The sequence below is a fragment of the Schistosoma haematobium genome, chromosome 5, assembly GCF_000699445.3.
Source record: "Schistosoma haematobium chromosome 5, whole genome shotgun sequence".
NCBI lineage: Eukaryota > Metazoa > Platyhelminthes > Trematoda > Strigeidida > Schistosomatidae > Schistosoma > Schistosoma haematobium.
In genome coordinates this window covers 4,596,803-4,618,760 of record NC_067200.1, presented here as the reverse complement: position 1 = coordinate 4,618,760, position 21,958 = coordinate 4,596,803, and the positions used below count along the sequence as shown (strand labels likewise).

The 21,958-nt window shown below is 33.6% G+C and overlaps 1 protein-coding gene across 1 annotated transcript in view; it reads left to right on the top strand.

The window, feature by feature from the left end:
* Positions 1-218: 218 nt before the first annotated feature.
* The window catches only part of MS3_00009001 (uncharacterized protein), a gene marked incomplete at its 3' end in the record, with an annotated part of 40,805 nt that continues 19,065 nt past the window's right edge, over positions 219-21,958 (top strand). Inside the window, exon 1 of the mRNA XM_012943328.2 lies at positions 219-387. Coding sequence (XP_012798782.2) covers positions 345-387 — 43 coding nt within the window. The 5' untranslated portion in view covers positions 219-344. The remainder of the gene's footprint in view (positions 388-21,958) is intronic.

Below are 21,958 nucleotides of genomic sequence, written 5' to 3'. Positions count from 1 at the left end.
TGTTTGTTGTTGAAAATTTTATGGGTAAACACTAAACGAACCAATCAAAATTCATGATTCAGCTAACCAATCATAAATGAAATAAAATGTAATCAAATTCTTATTTATGATTGGTGGATTCTATTTCTATTCAATTCAACGTTTACAATGTATTAAAATTGAAATCTAACAACGACAACGGTAACAATAACAACAACAAGGAATAAGCCCAAACGTTAGCAAAATGGATAAACTTTTATAAAATAATCTATATAAAATCAATGTTATTATGTTATAAAAGCAATATGTTTTGTTATGGTTAAGCTTATATCCAAAATGGATGTTCTATAACTAATTGAAAATAAATGAATCAAATATTTGATATACTGATGAAACAAACTCTTATTTGTAAGTATTTAGTGTTCTTTTTGTTTTATGTTGTTAGTATTTTATTATATTTATTCATATGTTAATGTGTAACAATAATGTATAGTAATGAAATATATGTTGATAAGTATCAGTTGTGAGATAGTAAATCACTGAGGATAATGATGGATGTATCTCTCAATTTTGTGAATTAGTTGAAGTCAGATATTAACACCGTTGGATGTTGTCTAGTTCAGTGGTCTTGAGTTTAGGCATTCGCGTGAGAAGCTGATGGGCTCTGGGTTCAAATCTCGAAAGATGGGATCATGGATGTGCACTGTTGAGGAGTCCAACAATAAGACGAAACGGCCGTCCATTGCTTTCAGGTATTACATGGTGTTCTAGCTGCAATGAACTCATGATCTCAACTGCTGAATATATATTTTCTGAAAATAGTTACATAATCCACGCTGATTCACATGTATAATCAGGTAGATGATATATAATGGAGGGAAAAAAAATTAATAGTTGGCGTACATTGTAGAGAAATATATATCTCGTAAATTGTTTTCATTGATGATCTGAAACGAAGAATTAAATAATATTGGAAATTTGACTCAGGTAAAAGCTGTGACCATAGGTGATAGTATTTTAAATTGCGAAGTCGATATCTAATTGTATATCGTAATAGTCTTCATTATTGTAAGCATATAGCTGTCTTTAATAAGAATTGTAAAAAAACATAGTTGCACTAAGCAAGTGGCTTACCTACAACATCATGAATATTTTAGAATAAGACATGGTGTATAAGACATGATAGCTAAGATCTGATCTCTTTCTCACTAAGAAATTTCAGACATTATGTTTAGGAATAAACATTATAACAAAGGGAGATTTCAGTTCACTTATAGAATGTCTATTAGCTTCGACAACTGAAAGGGAAACAAACAAAAATCAATATCATGAAACAGCAAACTATCATATTTTTCATTATCATATATATGCTTAAATGAATGCAGTGAATAGTAAAAATATAGCCATACCAATAATAATAAGCTTGTAAATATAGAGTAGTTTGATAAGTATTGTTAATGGTAATAGTATTCATACATTCCAGTCAATATAATTTCAGTTAATGATTGAAGTATGATCTAACTATTACTTAAGAAATCAGAGTCCAATGGGTTTCGCTGATTCCCTGTACTGCCAAGTTGCTATTTGACTGGTCTTCCCGGTCTCGCACATTGTTCGGATGTTCCATGTACCTATAAAAATTGTTGTACTGTTTGGTAGAAGGGGCATCGGCCTCGTGGCTTCCGAAAGAACTTGACTTTCACAGTGAGGCATTATAACTCTTCTAAACGAAGACCTGCTAACTCCCAGGGTAGAGTTTAAATTATTTTTTTAGGTTAGCGTTTTTTTAGCGAGTCACTTTTCTACGGGATGGGGTCACTAACCCCATGCCCAACCCTCCTCCTTTACGCGGGCTTGGGACCGGCAGTAACTCTAGAAGAGCTACAGGCGGAGTTAAGAAATTAGAATACCTATCTGATAAATTTACTAGAAAACTTTCAATAGCGCTTTTATAATCACTGAAATTATGAACCGAAAAATGTGAAATGCCCACTGAATACCTGGAAGTACAAGATGTCTTAGCATTGATCAGTCTATGATTTCAATGTAATCCAACAATCTTCACAACCCATTACTAATAAATGTGACTGTTGATGGAGTTTTGTTCCTTGATCTGTTCTCTGAGCAAACCATCTAGCTCAGAGAATAAAACTCCATCAAAATAATCCACCTGAGCTACAAATCTTCGCCACCATCTCAAATGTAACTGTAATGAACAATTAAATGAAACTGATTTGATTTTAACTAATAGAAATAACTCATAACTTCTCTTCAATATATGGATACAAATACTCATTTTCCTTTTTAACGTCTTGGACACATAAAATAACTAATCTTATAGAGATTTATTTCATAAAGATCATGGAAGATTACTCAATACAAGTAAGATACATATTTAACAAACTTGTGAATTAGCCAATAATTTAACACATTAAGTGAATCATTGATCCATAAGACATTAGCCTCTTTAAATGTGATAAAAAATAAATGATAACTCCTGTAGAGTGATTTAACGAGAAATAAAGTAAAGAAAAAATATTCAAATTTACAGGACAGTAACTAATCAATCTGTCAATAGGTTCTTTGGGATTTATTACTCTTAATAGAAATGAAATGAAGTCAAAGTATTTTGGAAAAAGGAAGTGTTGTTGTTTATCTTTTCATATGTTTCAGAAACTACATCAACTGAAAGTAATATCACATTTGAATGCATTTTAGGTGAAAGTTATATCATCAGTATAAGGGTTGTGGAGATTATGGAGTTTGGATGAATATCATGAATGAATCAATCTTAGACCACCATTGAAAACTTAGTAGCACTGGGCCGAAGGTTCTGGGTTCGAGTGCTGCAGTTGTTCAGTGATGACAATGGTGGATGGCCGCGCAATTTTGTAGATTGGATGAGGTTAAACACCGATGCCACTCGATGCTGGCTCAGTGGCCTACAGGCTGAGCGTTTACACGTGAAACCGAAGACCCTGGGTTCAAATCCCATGTATAGGATTGTGGATACTCACTGCTGGTGAGTCTCATACTAGGATGAGATGGTCGTTCAGTGCTTCAAGGTTTTCAATGGTGGTCTAACATTGATCCATTGATGATGTCAATCTAAACTGAAAGTTACATATTTATTTCATCATATTTTTGTGAAATTTGATATCTTATTGGTTTAAAAAAATCTCAATATAGTCTATTGTCTATTATTTATGTCTCATCAAGATTCCATTATGATAACTTTACTTAGATTATTTAAAAGAGCTTTACAAATTTGATACTTTCCTCATTTGAATTTCTGTATTCAATACGTGTTGTATTCTCTCAGGTGTTTCAGCGAACACTTCTAAATATTTACTCAACCACTTAAGCAAAAGTGGAAATCGAAGAGTACGTAGGAAGCTCGATTGTCAAAACCACATAAATGTGTACATTCCATATATATACTGATTGTTCATCACCTTACGCAGATCGATAATTGTCCCCCCAGGCTTATACGTATTTTGATTTTCCTATCAACATGTGGCTTTAAGACAACATATGATATTTGTGTCCATGCATTATATATAACAGTGTAGTTGATATATGATTAATAGTTGATTCCAGAACGTGTTTCATTAATTATATGATTGATTCGCCAGATAATATCTGCACCCTATTGTGGATGTTTTCACTGAGCCGTCAATTCCAGATACCCACTAATATGTTTAAAGGATATCAGTGAATTAGTAAAAGTTTACAATTTCCCATTGTAAATATTCAGGACTCTATAGATTTCAAATCGATTATAGTAGGACAGTAAACCCACTATAATGTTGACTACAGGTATTATTCAATAATTCATTCATTTCTTTTATTTTCTCATTCTTGTCAGTTTCATGTGTTCAGTTTCTCAACATCACCGATATTATTGTCTTGAAACAATTATTACTAGTCATATTAATGTTTTCTCTTAACATGGTAATTAGATGTTAGTAAAATTCTACATTATCTAAAGCTAAGCAAAACTTTTACTTAACAGTAATTTATTAGTAGTAAGAATGACAACAATTTCATTACGTACTTCATACTGATCAACATTGAAGGTGTGTGTTTTTCTTTCGTTGAAATGATAAAGGATGATTTCTAGTTCAGATGAATGTTTTTTAGCATTTATTTTGTATTACTTGTTTGAATCTCCCTATAGATGGTTAGGATTGGAATTGATCAGTCTTTTGTTGGTATATGTACATCGTGTGCGGATGCCTCAATATTACCTTAAATCACAAGGATTGTAAGCAAAGATGGATAGTGGCTAGCAGTGGAATCCAGGATGCACGTTTCGTCCTATTTGGGACTCGTCGTCTCGATGTATCTGTATCTCAGAATTAATGTTCACTCTGGGACTCGAACCCAGTAATGTTCGCTTCAGACGCAATCGTGTTCTCCATTTAGCTATTAAATCCTGTTAGCCACTTGCTTGTGTCGATCAATTGCAGTCCTAAACATCAGTTGAAAGATTCAAGTAAATAATGGCAAATGAATTTAATATAAATGACTGTTTTTTGTTAGGAATGGAAAAGTATTGTCTATCTTTTTTCTATATTATATTGTATGAAGTGGGATATAATCTTAAGAATCATCTACCTTTGTGACTAATATACTGTAGTGTACGAGAATACAAGTGAGGACAAACGAGTTCATTCGAGCACAAAATTACAGAACATCTAAGAACCATACAGTAAATTGTTCATTTGCCAAATATCAATTAATTGACTCAAACTTGGCTGTTCCTTCTGCAAAACGTCAATCAATCTTTTTAGACTTTATTGTTCTTCCGTTTCCACATCAATCATTCTTTGTTCTTGCTTTCTTTTCTTTGATCTTTTTAACATTCTGCCGCCAAACATTTCGCTTTCGACTGATGATATATACTATATATATCTATCGAAATCAGTAGCACACACCACAATATGACCTATGAACCATAATCTTTAACATTTAATAGTTAATGTTTGAGAGAAGTTGATTAAATATAGAAGAGACAAATAAGTTGAGTGTTGAAAGACTGATTCATCATTTTGATTGATTTCCTGTGAGTTCGATGCTTAACGTGATTATTATGGAACACTACTGAAGAGCAGATGTGTTTGTGCTCCCTGGGTTTTCAACATTTCAATAGGTCAAATCAATCTTTGATAAAGAACATATTGGCATCAAACGAATTTATGAATTGATCCAAATAAGTGATAGTTATATGTTCACTCATCACCAATTAATAAATAGGCTAGCAAAGTTACACTGTAGTGCCATAATTCGTGCAGTTGTACTGTCAGTACTGAGTAGGATTTCTAATGTTCGGATTGACCGAAATTAGGAACAAAGACCATAGGATTCCAACTCAGCAGTCTGATATGTCTGATATACCCAGTATGACACCTGGAATTACTAGTTTCCACTTCAGGTTAGGTTGTCAGTGTGCACTGATGAGGAGTTAAAAACAAGGACAAGTAATTATTCACTGCTCTTTAAAACTAAACTGTTCTTTAGCCGAAACTAATGAGTGACGAAAACTGTCTTGATAAAGAATATATTATTTAAATACACGTTACATCGCGCGAAAACGAAGGTCCTGGATTCGATCTTCGCGTGTGAGATTAAGGATATGCACTACTGAGGAGTCCTGTCCTTGGACGAGACGGCCACCTAGTTCTTCCAGATTTTCAATAGTGATCTAATATTGATCGGTTCATGATTATAATAACAATCTGCCAATTTCTAGTAACTTATTATAACTGAAATAATGAATATATCAATAATAATAAATAAATAATTAGTCTAAAATAGTTATTTAAGTGCTACAGGACTAGAAGTGATTAAACAATGTTTCTATTAACAAAATACCTTGAATTACTGAACCTTATTCGAATATTGATATCAGTTTTATCTATTTGTTGAAAGCTACCGTCCATTTAGTCGTAATATTTTTCGAATGACTAACTACTCACAAAACCCAATAATCATAATAGTGATCTTTAATGATTCATACAATTATGATAATAATTATATATGGAGAATCCTGGTTGGCGGCCAATGTTCCATTAGAGGTGACAGGCGTAATTAAGTAAGTAAGGGACTCTTCAGCAATGCGCATCCATGATCCTGCTTCGCGAGATATGAATCTAGGAACTATCGCTCTTGCGAGAGAACGCTTAACTTCAAGACCACTCAGCTGACCGACCGGTATCCAACAGTGTTAATGTCTAACTTCAACTAATCTACGAAATTGAGTGGCACATCCATCATTGTCTTTAGTGAGTTAATATTTCACAACAAACCTGGTTGAATTCTACTGGTCTCTGCTTCTCACTAGAATTCCAGGAAACACCTCATGAAGTCAGTCACTAGTGAGCATATGTTGATTAATATAAAAATAGATTTTTGTGGATATTATAGCGATTTTAACAGTTGATATCATGAGTCATTTGAAACTAGACCATCGTAAAAAACCTAGAAGCACTGGACAGCCGTTTTGTCCTCTTTTGAAACTCTTCAACAGTGCATATCCACGATCCCACCCCTACGAGATTCGAACCTAGTATCTATTTTTGTTTTACTCCTAATCAAAAATACATCATGATAGATTGTTCCAATAAATTTTCTCATTAAAACTAATCACACATAAATAGATACAGGCATATACAAGAAATGTTATCGTTTAGTGACATGTCAACTTGACAAATATAATGATGAATGAATTTGGAGATTAATAGTTAATCCATTACTGATGATGTAATCATTTGATTTCATAATAATTAATTGATATAATTAAAATTAATTTTCCAAAACTGAGAAGTTAGCAACTATTAGATAATTATGGTTTAATCTCTCAATGATAGAATAATCAAATTTTATTGTAGGTTTTAATTGGTTATAAATAATGGAAAAAGGGTGAGAAGTTATTTAAAATTGACAATTTGACATAGAGAACTTTCTTTATTGAAATGATTTTAGTTGAAGTTTTAAATGTTACTTTGTTCTAGTTTACGACTTGAATGAAGGGAGTGACTAGATTTTTACATTTCAAGTCTCATGGTTGGTAAGATCATGAATCAATCTATGTTAAACTACCATTGAGAACTTGGAAGCACTAGACAGCCGTTTCGTCCTAGTATGAGACTGAACTGAAGTGCACATCCACAATGTCGCACCGAAGGGATTAAAATACATAACTTTCGGTCTCATGCCTGAGATCCATGAGCCGGCCGGCATTCTACGATGTTCAAACAATCCATGAGATTGCGCAACTATCTTCCATTGTCTGTGATAGATACCTGTCTCTACCTGACTTGGATTAGCTACGCTGGTCTGGAGGTTAAGTGTTCGGGCTTGAGATCGAAAGTCATGTCATCGAATCATGTGTGCGGAATCATGAGTGCCCACTGCTGAGGTCTCTCATACAAGGACTAAACGGCCGTCCAGTGCATTCAGGTCTAACATCGATCGATTCATGATCTTAATCAAAAAAGCTTAACAATTCCATACTCATTAGGTCTTTTATCCTATCTGACGATTCGAATGAAGATCGCTTGATATTAAGAAATAAATAAAATTTAATATGTATAATTTTGTATTTTAACTAAAAAATGTCGGGGTATCAAGTTAACTGCATGGTTTTAATTTCTTGAGATCTTGGTCATTTGTTGAAGATGATTTTTAAATTAAAAAAGATAAAGTGAATCAGCCATAAATTTGAACGTTTATACTTTCATAAATTTCCCAACTGATTTCTGAGCCCAAGAGATCTCCTGTTGAATTCCTAACTACTAAGCAAAAAGTGTTGTAACGTGTGGACTGCAGGTTTTGATAAGCAGCGTTTTATCGATCGAATCAGTGACACGTAAAACACGTAAGGAGGACCTAGAGTCCCGATTGGCCCTGCTTCCCTGTCTAGCCCAGCCAGTTGAGTCTAGAACGCAAGTCACAGCCTCTGAGTTATGAATCATTGTATTTCAGACATACTCTATTTATATACTAACCAAACAGACCACATCGTACCATAAAAATAGGAAACAACATCTGTACAATATTCAACAAGTGAAATAAATAACGGCCAATAGGGAATGCCCATTTAGAGTCCAAGGACATCATTAGACTTAATATGATAATGATTGGTATATTCCCCAGCATACCTAACAAAAAGCTGGAAGTATAGAACATGCTTTATATAGAAGGTTAGTTGAGCGTACTAATTGAATTATGTGTGATCTTGAACTTCTAGATGCTTCCAGGAAACATGCTAAAATCTGTAAGAGAAATTCAGTAACTATTCAATTAAGATAATTGAAAAGATACTTTAGAAAGCATAGTAAAGTTTGTTAAACAATGGTTGACAATCATAAATCACTAGACAACTGTTTAATCACATTATGACACACTTGAGAAGTTCTCATCCATGAGTTCATTATCAATCAATCTCAAGGACCTAAGGTCTTGCAGTGAATAATTAAACCTGAGATTGCTGATTCAACATTCATTAGCTTATATTTTTAACATTAGTCAGTTCATACAAATAGTTGTAGAGACTATTGAATTCTGTAGTTTATGCTATTTCAATCGACTGTGATAATGATTTATACGTTGATTATAGGCGAGATCAACTAGCTATTTGAGTGAGAAAATCAAGGGTGTTTAGGAAACTTTTATTGACTAATCCGAATTGAAATATAGGCCCAAACTCAATTATTACTGTAGACATGTATCCTTTAGAAAAATTAAGTTAAATTTTGACCAGAAGCATGTATTCATTAGCATCTCTTACTTATTAATTAACCATGAATTGAGATATATCATTAGCCCAACCGCTTAGTTTTACATCACAAATTAAGTTTAGGTAGACATTTTATGTTATTATTTCAAATCCGTAAATCTCAAGTTTAACTCTAACGCATAGTAACGCTTGTATACACATACGAATACTATTAAATCAGTTAAAGCAATATATTGGTCCATGATAACAACGAAACTAATACAGTGCCCAAAGATTATACCCAACTTCCTAGTATTAAACGATTGTATAATAAGTGGCCTACAAGCTAATTTCCCGCAATCACCCATGAGATTTTACCATGTTTACTTTATGTTCATATTTCGTATATAAGAATCTACCCATCTTGATGGTGGCCTTATCTTTGATTTTTAATCATATGGAGTTTACATTTGTAATATGATTTCGTCAGCAGCCAATACTTGGCCATACTTCAATTCATTATCTTGATTTATCGATTATCATTCCAATAATCCATTTTGACAATTGGTAATTACAGTTGTAATTCATATCACAAAAGAGTTGCTACTGAAATGCATCATGAATGTGAATTTCAAATATAACGGAGTAATCTATAGATAAATGTATAGAGTTACAGTGGGATCACCATTCAATCATTTACTAGCTAACATCTTAATATTTAAACATTTTAGTGAAATTTTGTTCTCTGGGCTGAATGGCTTTGTCGGGAAGCTTTCAGTGTTCTTCTGAATAACACCATGTTGAAGTAAGGTTTTCTAATTTCTCCTTATATGACTTACGGTTTGTCCTGTCGTCAACATTCTTAATTAGTGATTGTTGTGCTATAACGGAATAATCTGAGTAGGAGTCCTTTATTTGTCCAGGATTTTCCTAATGTTCGGTAATTGGGGTTGATTTTGATATATTTGTTGATTTCTGATTGATCTGAGTGCTAAGCTTCTTAAAATTTCCATCTATTCAAGATTCCAACGTATTTCTAATCGGATGTATGTCCAAAAATGTCCATATGCTAAACGAGAAAGTGATTCACTTTAACAGTTTAGTTATAAGTTTACATTTTACTATCGATATATGGAGGATAAGTTCATTCTCTGTAAAGATAGTACATTAAATTTAGAAGTGCTTAGGGGATTTAATGAGGCACATTAAGCCATTGAGTTTACATCTGTAAAAGAAAGGGGAGGTTAAATATCTTAAGTTAGACAAATACTCGTCCGAAACGGCTTTCCAGCTAAATCAGTCGTTAGAAACTGAACTCCTAGACTACATTCTGAAAAATCATCGACAATTTAAAAGAAAACTGTTCTAATGAGAATCGAATTTAAAGATGATATAGATGCTGAAATCTTCAACTTACGATAATCGAACTTCCTGAGAAAAATGTTCAATTTAGTTAAGCTTTGTATTAATTTCTCAAGCCGACCTTTTCATTTTTGGTTATGTTAAGGATATGCTTCCTCTTTGTTTCACATTGATGTACAGCTGTGAATTCACTTCATTCTACGAAGCATAAAGGGAACATTTATTCATATTTATTCTGAATATTGAAATTCACAATTTCACTTAACATATAACCTTAATAAAGTTACCATTTATACTAGTCAGTTCAACATGGGCAATTTTATTTTATCGCACAGATAATTCGTCACATTACTTACTTACGCTTGTTACCCCTCGTGAAGGAGTACAAGCCTCCAACCAGAATTCTCCACCCAACTCTGTCCTGGCCACTCCTTTACAGCTATTACCAGATGTTATTCAATCTTTTCATGTGTACTTCTTATTCTTGACTCAGTCTGTATCTTATTCTTCTTTTCCGTTTTCCTTTAGGATTCCGAGTTAGGATTTGCCTCGTGATGCAGTTTAGTGATTTTCCTAATATATGTTCTATCCACTTCCAATGCCTTTTCGTAATTTCCTCTTCAGATAGAAACTGGTTTGTTCTCTTCCACAGTAGTCTGTTACTGATAGTATCCGGTCAACGGATATTAAGTATCTCGCGAAGTTAATCTTTCACATACCATAATTTTAAACGATATATTTTGTCTCAAACCTGGTCACTTTTCGGATTATTAATATGAATAATATAATTTTAATATAATTGAGATGCTTTCAGGGAAATAATCCAAAATCCACTTGTCAATCATCGAAAGTCTTTAACCATAACAAAAAAATAGACAAAATAGCTCGTTAGAATAATCATTATTAGATGACAAGTGAAGAAATAGTTATTGGAATGATAATGATGACAATGAACAAATATCTCATTTCAATAGTTGAAATCATGAGTCATTTAAAGCTAGACCATCATGGAAAACTTGGAAGCAATGGATGGCAGTTTCGTCTTACTATGAGACTCCTTAGCAGTGCTCATCCACGATCCCGCCTCGCTTCAATTGACTCATGATCTCAAATATTAAAAAAATTACCATAATATCTACAAACCCCCTTTAGAGATTATTCAACATATGCTCACTAGTGACTGACTTCATGAGGTATTTCCTGGAGTTCTAGTGAGAAACAGTGACCAGTGGAATTCAATCGGAAATTTCGTGAAATATTAACTCACTAAAGACAATGATGGATGTGTCGCTTAATTTCGTGGGTTAGTTAGATGCCGGCTAGTCAGCTCTGTGATCTTGAAGTTAAACGTTCGCTTGCGAAATCGATCGGTCCTGGATTCATATCTCGCGAGGCAGGATCATGTATACTCACTGCTGAAAAGTCTCACAATAAGACAAAACGTCCGTCCATTGCTTTCAGGTTTCCCATAATGATCTAACTTCAATGGACTCATAATCTCAACTATTAAAAATACTTAAATATTAAACCATTATATTAACTTTCAATAGTTTACATATTTGACTACAATTAATACATTATAGCAACTCACGTGCAATTGAGTTGGTTCACATTTAATTCGGTTAAGTAATTCTGCTAACTTATTAACGAACTGAGACATCCGTACAACAACTTATCTATATCATTTTATCTTTATTATTGTTTCGAATGTATCAACATGTTTGCTTGAGCATTGTTTACTGCCCATGCATTTATTCACGCTGCTAGCCTTACTACTAACGGCTAAACTGATTCGATGATTCATTCATTTTACTATGTATGTATATGACCATGTTATTCATATTCGCTGCTCTCGCTCGCTTACTCGTACTCATATTCGCTGACTCACTCGCTCACATGGCTCAAAATCGTTTGCAATGGTGCAGGTGCATCCACTTTTTGTGTTCCCCCAAATTCTAATCTTCTGAATTCTTCATGTCCCTTTCTTCTTTTCTCTTCCCAAATTTATTTCACTGGATTATACTCCTTGAATAACATCTTCAAACCCTAATTTTTCTGATTACAGCTTATAATTTTACTACATCTAGTACTAAGGGTTTTGAATCGACAACTGCATCTCTGTGCTAATATGGTGTGGCAACTCGAATTGATGTACGTACGTACGAAGTTCTACGTTGTTACTGACTGACTGATTGACTCGCTCACTCGCTCGATTACTTGGCTTTTGGCACAACTATTTCATGCTTGTTTAACGCACCTGTAATTTTTGATATCTGTGTGTGTGTGATCCCATAATAAACGTAATCAATATTTCGTATTCTCCTTCTGATTAATATACCGTTGGGGCGTTATCTAGTGACAGTTGTCAAGACGAACTGTATACGAGGTTTAAGAATGATATTGAATACCAACCACCACAACATAATATTATGCAACCTATTCATAATTATCCTTGACTTAAAAAAACAAAGTGTTATATCTTGAAAAGCTGATTTCTCGATATACCGCGAATAACTGAGCACTAGAACACCAAGACCCTTCCAAGTCGCAGTAAGAAGACAGAAGACTAACGAAAGGAATATTATTCCAAACAGTGTCAATCATAGTACAAAATTGTCAGGTATTTATAGTTTTTAGTGAGAACGAAATCATCATTACAGTCTTCCAATCCGCATACAGAGGGTTATTAGCATTATCCAATCGGGAAGCTACACGTTGGAATTCTAGAACATTCTTCCGAAAGGTGATTGGATGGGACGTCTTCGGCTCCTTCTGAGCCTCTTACAGCTTCCTCGAGTTCACCGGTGGTCCGTCGTCACACAAAGAAAAATTAATTTAATTAATTCAGTATTTATTTCCATTCATTGCCCATAATTATTATTATGATACATCAGCAGTAACGTTTCCTATAGCTACTAATTGAAAATAGATGTGTTGTCTTTCATTGTTTTTTTTCTTTTTTTATGAAAAAAAACTTTAAAAAAAATTTGATCTAATTATTTCACAATAAAATCAACCTAAACACAACCTAATCAAACGTAATAAAACATGATGAAAAACAGAGAGAAAAAAGAAAGAGAGAAAGAGAGAAAAAATAGAGAATAATAATGATAACCTAGTCATCCATGATTTTCCTCAACCACTTTTTTTTCATCGTTACATTGAATCACTGACCAAACGACAAATAGAGAGAGAGAGAGGGAGAAAAAAAGAGAGTTGTTTGAAATTGACAAAAAAGGGGAGGGGAGCGAGGGGGTGGTGGTGGAAATGAATACTTAATCGAATTATTTATTATAATGAAAATATTCCATAGTTCTCTTCGCCTCTCTTATCTCATTTCATCTGATGAGAAACTGAGAAAAACCGTTGAATGTTTTTATTGTTTTTACTGTTATGATTTCTTTGATGAATGATACAGTGAATACTTCAATTTTATGTCATTTTTCATTTAATAATTTTGAATAATTAAACACAAAAATATCCCTCTCCCCCCTCACCGCCCTCCGAACAGTTGAAACAAAATCATGATATGAATTCAATATATTTAATAGATTCACTTATCAACTATTTTCTAATTTTGAAAAATTAAAAAAAAATGATGAGAGGATAATTGTAAGGAACTAGTACACAATTGTGGAGCTCCTCAGCGGTGAGGATCCATGACCCCGTCTCTCGGGGTTTGAAATCAGGACCTATCAGTCTTGCGCCAGGCGCTTAGCCAACCACCGTCAGCAACAATCTTCTGTGGGAAAGAACAAATCAGCTTCCAGCTGAAGAGGGAATTAGGAAAAGGCGATGGAAATGGATTGGACATACATTACGGAAATCATCAAACTGCATCACAAGGAAAGCCATAAGTTGGAATCCGGAAAGGAAATGGAAAAAAAGGAAGGCCAAAGAATACATTGCGTCGAGAAATAGAAGCAGATGTGAAAAGAATGAATAACAACTGGAAGGAGCTGGAAAGGACTTCCCAGGACAGGGTTGTATGGAGAATGCTGGTGAGAGGCCTATACTCCTTCACGAGGGGTAACAGGCGTAAGTAAGTAATTAAGTACACAATTAAGGAAAACTAAATGTATTTTAATAGAAAATTACAGAATATTTTAATCAAATGTGAAAACTATACATTCAATACTTGATTTAACACATCTTCCATCAATTGTCTTAAACTTCATTGCTATAACAAACACTTTCTGTTCACATTTTCTTCAATTCAATCTTCCTAACGTTTTATTACTAGACATTTCATATATGATTAGTTTCATATAATATTTATGTCAATTACACTTGATGGTAAAACTTTGGAAGATATGGAATATTTCACGTACATGGGAAACATCATCGATGAATAAGGAGGATCAAATGTACACGTAAAGGCGAGGATTCGTAAAACAAAGAAAGTATTTCTACAACTCAAAACAATTATCTGTCAACCAATATCAAAGTCACAATCTTCAATACGAAGATCAAGACAAGTGAACTGTACGGAGTTGAAACTTGGAGAACTACTGCAATCATCATCAAGGGGGTACAAATAGTTATAAATAGTTGTCTACACAAGATACTCAACATCCATTAGCCGGATACCATCAGCAACAAACTACTGTGGAAGAGAACAAACCGGTTTCTATCTGAAGAGGAAATCAGGAAAAGACGTTGGAAGTGGATAGGACATACATTACAGAAATCATCAGACTGTATCACGAGGCAAATTCTAACTCGGAATCCTAAAGAAAACAGAAAAGACGAGGACTAAAGAACACACTACATCGGTAAATAGAAGCAGATATGAAGACGATGAATAAAAACTGGTAATAGCTGGAAAGGATTGTCCAGCACAGAGCTGAATGAAGAGTGCTTGTGGGCGGCCTATGCTCCTCCACGAGGAGTAACAGGCGTAAGTAGGTAAGTAAGCAAGTATGTACTACTTATGTAGACACAAGTAGCATACACCACATTCATACTTGTTATCAGAAAATCCTGACTAAATTTAAGTTTAACATATATTTAAAAACAGTGTTCAATTAGTTGCTTATTTGTAAGGTGAATTGATAAACACTCTGAAGGAGAGAATTAAAAACATGAAAATAGAATTACCGGATATTGAATATCAATTCGTGTAAAAGAACGTTATGTTTTGTGATGGCGGTTATCCACAAATAAATATAGGTGAATGAAAATAAATGATATTATGGTTAAGAAAAAGACTGTTCTCTAAAGATTTACTTTCAAAAGTATTAAAATAGCTAGAAAAATTGATTTCATGCTCCAAACCATAATAGAAAGAATATATCCAGTTTTCAAGTCGGTTTCTTATTGCGGTAAAGAAATTGCTCATTTTGACAATCATATGTCGGCAATTAGTCTCTTTGTACTATCTTCAGTTGTGTCATATAGTGTATTACAGTAAAAGTTTAGACCATATTTTTAGTAGTATGATTCCTTGATATTTACCTGATAGTAGACATGAGTTTGAAGTTTACAAGCTCTTCCACATTACTAATGAACAACTAATTCTGAATTTTATCAATATTGAAATTTGTGAAGATTGTAGTATTTCAGCAATTGAATTCACAAATCGATCTAAGCTAGACTATTATTGAAAACCTGAAAACTTTTTACGGCTATTTCATCCTAGTATGAGACATTTTGGTAGTGGACTCACATCCACAACCTTCAGTCATGCACACAAAGTTACACATTAACACCGTTTGGTGCCGTCCGGCTCACTAGTCTATAGGTTAAGCGTTTGCGTGCGAGACCGAAGGTCTTGAGTTCGGATTCCTTGTTTGAAATCATGGATTCACATTTCTGACGAGTCCCATACTAGGATCAAACAGCCTTCCAATGCTTAAAGACTCGGAATTTATTCAAGTTTACTTGAAGTCGTTGTTATTGTTAAATTTAATTCGATTTATATGCATAACAAAATACAGTAATCAATCTGGCTTTGAGTCGCCGACCTTATTTTGATCAGTTTATTACATAAAACTTATTTTCACAACCTTAATTATAGTTAATTGCCGCTTTCTCCTAATTTGAGTTTCATTGAAGTAACTGTGATATGTAAAATATAACACAAATCTTTACTTTCTAAACATTCTGTTGTCATGATCTTCATAGTTTCTTTCTCTAGAATCTCCATACGTTTAACATCGAAATTGACGAGTGATTGAATAATTTTTCAAAGTCTTCACAAAAAATTGGGGATATTATTGACTATTAATTACTTATATCATAGATTGATCATAATTAAACTGCTGTGACTGTTGCCCAATTGTCGTCAATTGGAATACAACTTATACAACTAATATAAGGACTGTGCCAAACTTATGACGTGTTAACCAGTACAAGCAGCCTAGAGTCTTTATTGGATCTTTTCGTCTAGCTCTACTTGTTGAGTCTAGAACACAGCTTCCACTGTACGAATTTTACATTTCAAACATACTTGGTTTATATATAATCAAACCAGACCACATTATACCACAAAATAAAAAATAACAGTTATACAGAATGAAGCCAAAAAGTGGCTGTGATTGTGAGAGACTGGAACTAATGGCTCGGGAACAACGTAGGAATAGTAAATCGTAAAATAATAGTCAACAGGTGAAGTAGGAACTTATGACAAAAGAAATATATATAATCTAGTTACTTAGCAGTTATACAACAAGAGTATATATAATAACAGTCTATAAATAGTTCACATAAGTTACCCACAATTTATTCTTCGTTAGAACATAATATAAACAACTAGTGAAAACTAGAAATCATTGGATAGCCATTTTATCTTAGTATGGGACTTTTCAATAGTGCAAATCAACGTTTTTTACAAGAATCAAATCATGAACGTTCATGTCTCACAGTTAAAGTGTTTAACTTTTGAACCTCAACTGCTCTGGTACAGCCGAAAGTGGAGAGAGTCAACTCTCCCTATCGAAATACTCGCACATGGCCAGGTGCATACAACCACTCTCAGGAAAGTTCTACTCACTTCATTCTCGTGGCCCCTGTGTTGTTTACAAAATCAGGAGGACGAAAAGCGAACGTTCGGAGCTTTAACACCTAGAGAGTTGGGAAACCCTGATTTCAAACCAATGGTTCACATGGGCTCCAGGATCATGAGCTGAACAATTGGCGTATGAACCAATTGTTTGTCACCGGCCACCGTTGGATTGCATTTCCTTAAAGTTATTATTCGTTCTTCTTTTCATTCCCTTAAATTTAGTACCTCAATGTTAAGTCAAGTTGTAATCTGAGAATTAAGTGACTATATCATTACAAGTTAAATGATTTATATATACTGGTAGATGATAAAATGTATTCATTCATTTTTCAATGGATCCGATATCTTAACTCTTATTTGTTTATTTGTATTTGATCTAATAAAAAGAATCATATCTACCTTGTGTTGTAACTTGGCAAACTATTACAATTCTTGATTGAGATCAGAAATCGGTCAATGTTACAATACTAGGGAAAATCTAGAAGCATTTGAAGGCCGTTTCGTCCCAGTGTGCAACTCCTCAATAGCATGGATCCACAATTCCGCATCAAAGGAATTTGATCTCGTGATCTTCGGTTCCACGCGCAAACACTTAACCTGTAGATTATTGAGTCAGCCGGCATCCAATGGTGTTAATGTCTAACTTTAACCAGTCCATGAAATTACGTGACTATCTTCGATTATCTGAGGTAGATACATATCTCCACGTAACACAGATTAAATTCTCACTACAACTTCGAAAATTCCCTTATGGAGCTAATCACTAGTGAGCATATGCTAATTATCAGTGTGGGGTTGTGGAGCTTGTTAAGTTTTTGATTGAGATCATGAATCAATCAATGTTAGACCACCATTGAAACTGTGGAAGAATGATCTCAACCAAAAAACTTATCAGTCTCCACAACCTTATATTGATGTTACAATTTTGATTTAAATACATTTTAATTTCTTGAGTAGAAAACCATAAGCTTTAATTACCATATAAACTTCTTGATAGTATTCCAAACCCATAATTCAATTGAGAAAGCTGATCTGAAGAGAAAGGTACATTTTGTAAATCTGGTTAATCAAAAGTCATTGGTATTTTTAAATTTATCCTTCCAAACCAAACAAAGATGTATAACCTAAAATCACAATTGATTTTATTAAACAACTTATTTCAATGATCATATCTCATCTATCTGTTTAAACTTTGGGGTAAGACTATAATTTATGCACGAACCAATCAGGTACAAGATAACAGGTCTAGGATTTTGGCGCAAAATTCACCCCATTCATTTGGCTAAATGGAGTTCTGGCATTATATAGCTGATATTAGTTCGTGATGGAAACCGTAAATCTAATTCTTAACCTTAATCATCAACCGTCATTCGGTCCTAGATATTAGGTGGACACTCTCAAGGTCACTCTGATGTCACTCAAAGGTCGTCCATAAATTATAGTCTCATCGAACTCGGGAGATACGAACGCGACATACATCAATTGACTCAATTCAATATGTAGTCATCATTAAAATACAAACAACCTTATAGATATAGGAGGAAATATAATAAGTAGGTCTAAGAAAATATACAATACAGAGTATATTTCTGTGCAATGGAGATCTCTAAAGGTTCAAACAATTAGAAGACTAGAACGTGAAATTTTTATTTCAAACTATAATTTGTAGTCATTGGTCCACTAATTTTCTAACAGAAATAAAGACTATGAATTATAATTCATTTAATCCCTTCACCTTTTACTCCCAGTAGAACATAGACTGCCTATCAACATTCTCCAACCCACTTTGTCCTCGGCCTTCCTTTCTATTTCTATGCATTTGTTGTTCATTCTTCTCATGTTTATCTCCATTTCTCGGCGTAATGTGCTCTTTCATCTTGAGGATTCCAAGTAAGAGCTTGCCTTGTGATGCAGTTGCATGTTGTCTTCAATGTGTGTCTTATTCACTTCCAGCTCTTCTTCCTGATTTCTTCCTCCAATGGGATCTGGTTTGTTCTCTCCCAAAGTAGGTTGTTGCTGATAGTGTCTGGTCGACGGATCCGAAGTATTTTGCTTAGACAGTTGTTAATAAACACTTGTATCTTCTGTATGATGGCTTTTGTAATTCTCTAAGTTTCCGCCACATACAGTAGAACTGTCTTGATACTTGTATTGAAAATTCTGACCTTAGTGTTGGTTGACAATTGTTTTGAGTTCCAGATAATGAATTACAATTCAATGAGTGTTAATTATTCTTTGAAAAAATATTCATGATTATTATTATGTAATTGGTTGGAAGTGAGTTATATAGTAATCTAAATTTTAAGCCATTTGTAGTTAGTGTTTTGTGGCCCTATATCTGAATCCAGGTAGATTGAACGAATGATTACTGTCGAAATATACATCCTGACTATCCACGTATACAGTTATCGACTTAAATCGCGTTAGTGCTTAATGAAATCAAATAAGTCAAATAGAAGAATGGATTTCGAATACATGTATGATCGGAAAGCGAAGCAAAACGAAATGATGAGCAATGGAGAAGGCGACTGAACCAACTCGATTTAACCAAGTATGAATCGATATTTATAGTCGAACAAAAATAAGTTATGTGATGAATATGTGATGAGTAAGATAAGAAATGCACACGCATAGGTTCATATAAAAACAGTTAAGGTTGATAAGCGAATAGGTGACAAGGTGAAAATGTTGCTTGAGAAAAAATGAATAAATTGGCCTTTCCGTAGGCTAGAATAATCAATGTGAGTTTGACATAGTACCAGCCCCTACAGCTTGACTGACTTCACCTAAGACTGAGATATTTCCTATTGATTACTCACAGAATAGAAACCAGTGCCATATTTGTCTTGTCATTAAATGTTGAAGAGTGACAGTTAGCAATTAGTTCCAGCATTACTATCGGCTGCAGTATGTACTTAACTATCCTTAAAAATACTGTTCTATAATGCCTGTTAAACTATTTAATGTGCATATATCATTATTTTTGATTTACTTAAAAAAAACCTTAATTTTGATCAAAGAAAAACGTTGTTTTATTATAAATCGGATCTTTATAAAACTGTTACCAGTAAGTCTCAAAGGGAAATACTATTCTATACAGCTAATGATCAATATTAAACAAAATGAACAAACTGATGGCTATTTTATCTTGATAACCTTAATAGATAACATTTCAGTGTTTGAAGCATTGGGTACTGAATGTAAGTCTGGGCTTGAATAATTAACTTTAAAGTTAGTAAAACATCTGCTATACATAATTTCATTGTAATAGATAGTTTGTTTAAATACCAGTACATTAGCTTTAACTTAGCTTAATTTCCAGAAATGATATGTAACTTATTCAACGTTTATATTGACTACGTTAAAGACTTTGTCGTTCATTGTGTTTGTGTTATGTTACAATTGATGGTATCCGAAATCTGATACTGATACACAAAGTTCTATGTGCTATTCCACCCCATCCCCCCCCAAAAAAATTGACTATTTTAATGAAAAGACAATAGTTGTAGAGAAAGTCTTATTATTATTATTAACTGTTAATGCTGCACATAAGAACAAGATCACTATTTCGAAGCGTATATATTGGTTCTTAGTTCAATGAATTGATATAGCTTACGTTGATTTATGAACTACAAAACCTCTATTTCAATATCACTTTACTAGATAGTGTTATAGTATTCCATGGCATTTTTGTTAATGTTATTTACTGTTGAAAGTATCTAGGTGTAATTCAGTTCCCTTCAAAACACTAATCATACAGCATAATCTTTTATTATATAAATACAACTAAAAAAACCCAAATAATTTTATATAATTTAGTATGATAAGGTTTTTAATAACTGTATCATGAGTCAATTGAAGCTAGACCATCATAAAACATCTGGAAGTACTGGACGGTCTTTTCGTCCTACTACAGGACTCTTCACGAGATCCAAACACAGGATCTATCAGTCTCGCACACAAACGCTTAACCTTAACGCTAACAACCTGTTTGTCACAGAGTATATTTGCTAGGTAAGGTATTATAAAACTTTTATACCTATGCTTCCGTGTATGAATTCTGATGTATTTACATCTCGTTCTACCAGAAGATATACAAGGAGAAAGATATGAATGAAAGGGATGGTTAGTATCTGATAAGATAACACTTGCCGAGATTTTCCAAGACTTTAGATGTCTATCCACAACCATATTAATAATGACCTAGAAAAATTCACCATACATCTTACTAACTGCCTTGAGCACTCTCCGTAATACAACAAAGTCTTTTCTTTAAAGCATCATTACTGTTTGTTTTTCTTGTTCTTTTAATTATCAATAAAATATTGTAACAGAAGGAGTTTTGTGGACATTGTAGTGATTTTTTGGCGGTTGAATGATTAAACGCTGGCGTGCAAGACTGATAGGTTCTGGGTTTAAACCTTATGAGGTGGGATTGTGGATGCACACATCTGAGGAGTCCCACAGTGGGATGAAACAGCCCGTTCAGTGCTTCCAGGTTTTTCACGATTGTCTAGCTTCAAATGACTGATGATCTCAACTGTTAAAAAATAAAATATTGATTAAAATAATTGATATTTGATCTAGATAGTGATTAGGATAACGTTTATAGAAAGTAGAAATTAAATTAACGACCAAGAAAAAATAGAGAAATAAAACACTTTTGGTCAATCACTGATTATTTAATTGAATAATCCTAATTATTCACTAGAAATTTATTGATGTCGAAAGAGAAGCGTAGATTATTGTTTCAGAAAAATTTATTTGGTATTCTAAGCAAAGATGGATTGTGGTTAGTAAAGGAATCCAGGATGAGCGTTTCGTCCTATTCGGGATTCATCAATGAATTCATTTGTTACTTGTTTGTTTGAATCTTTCTATTGATGTTG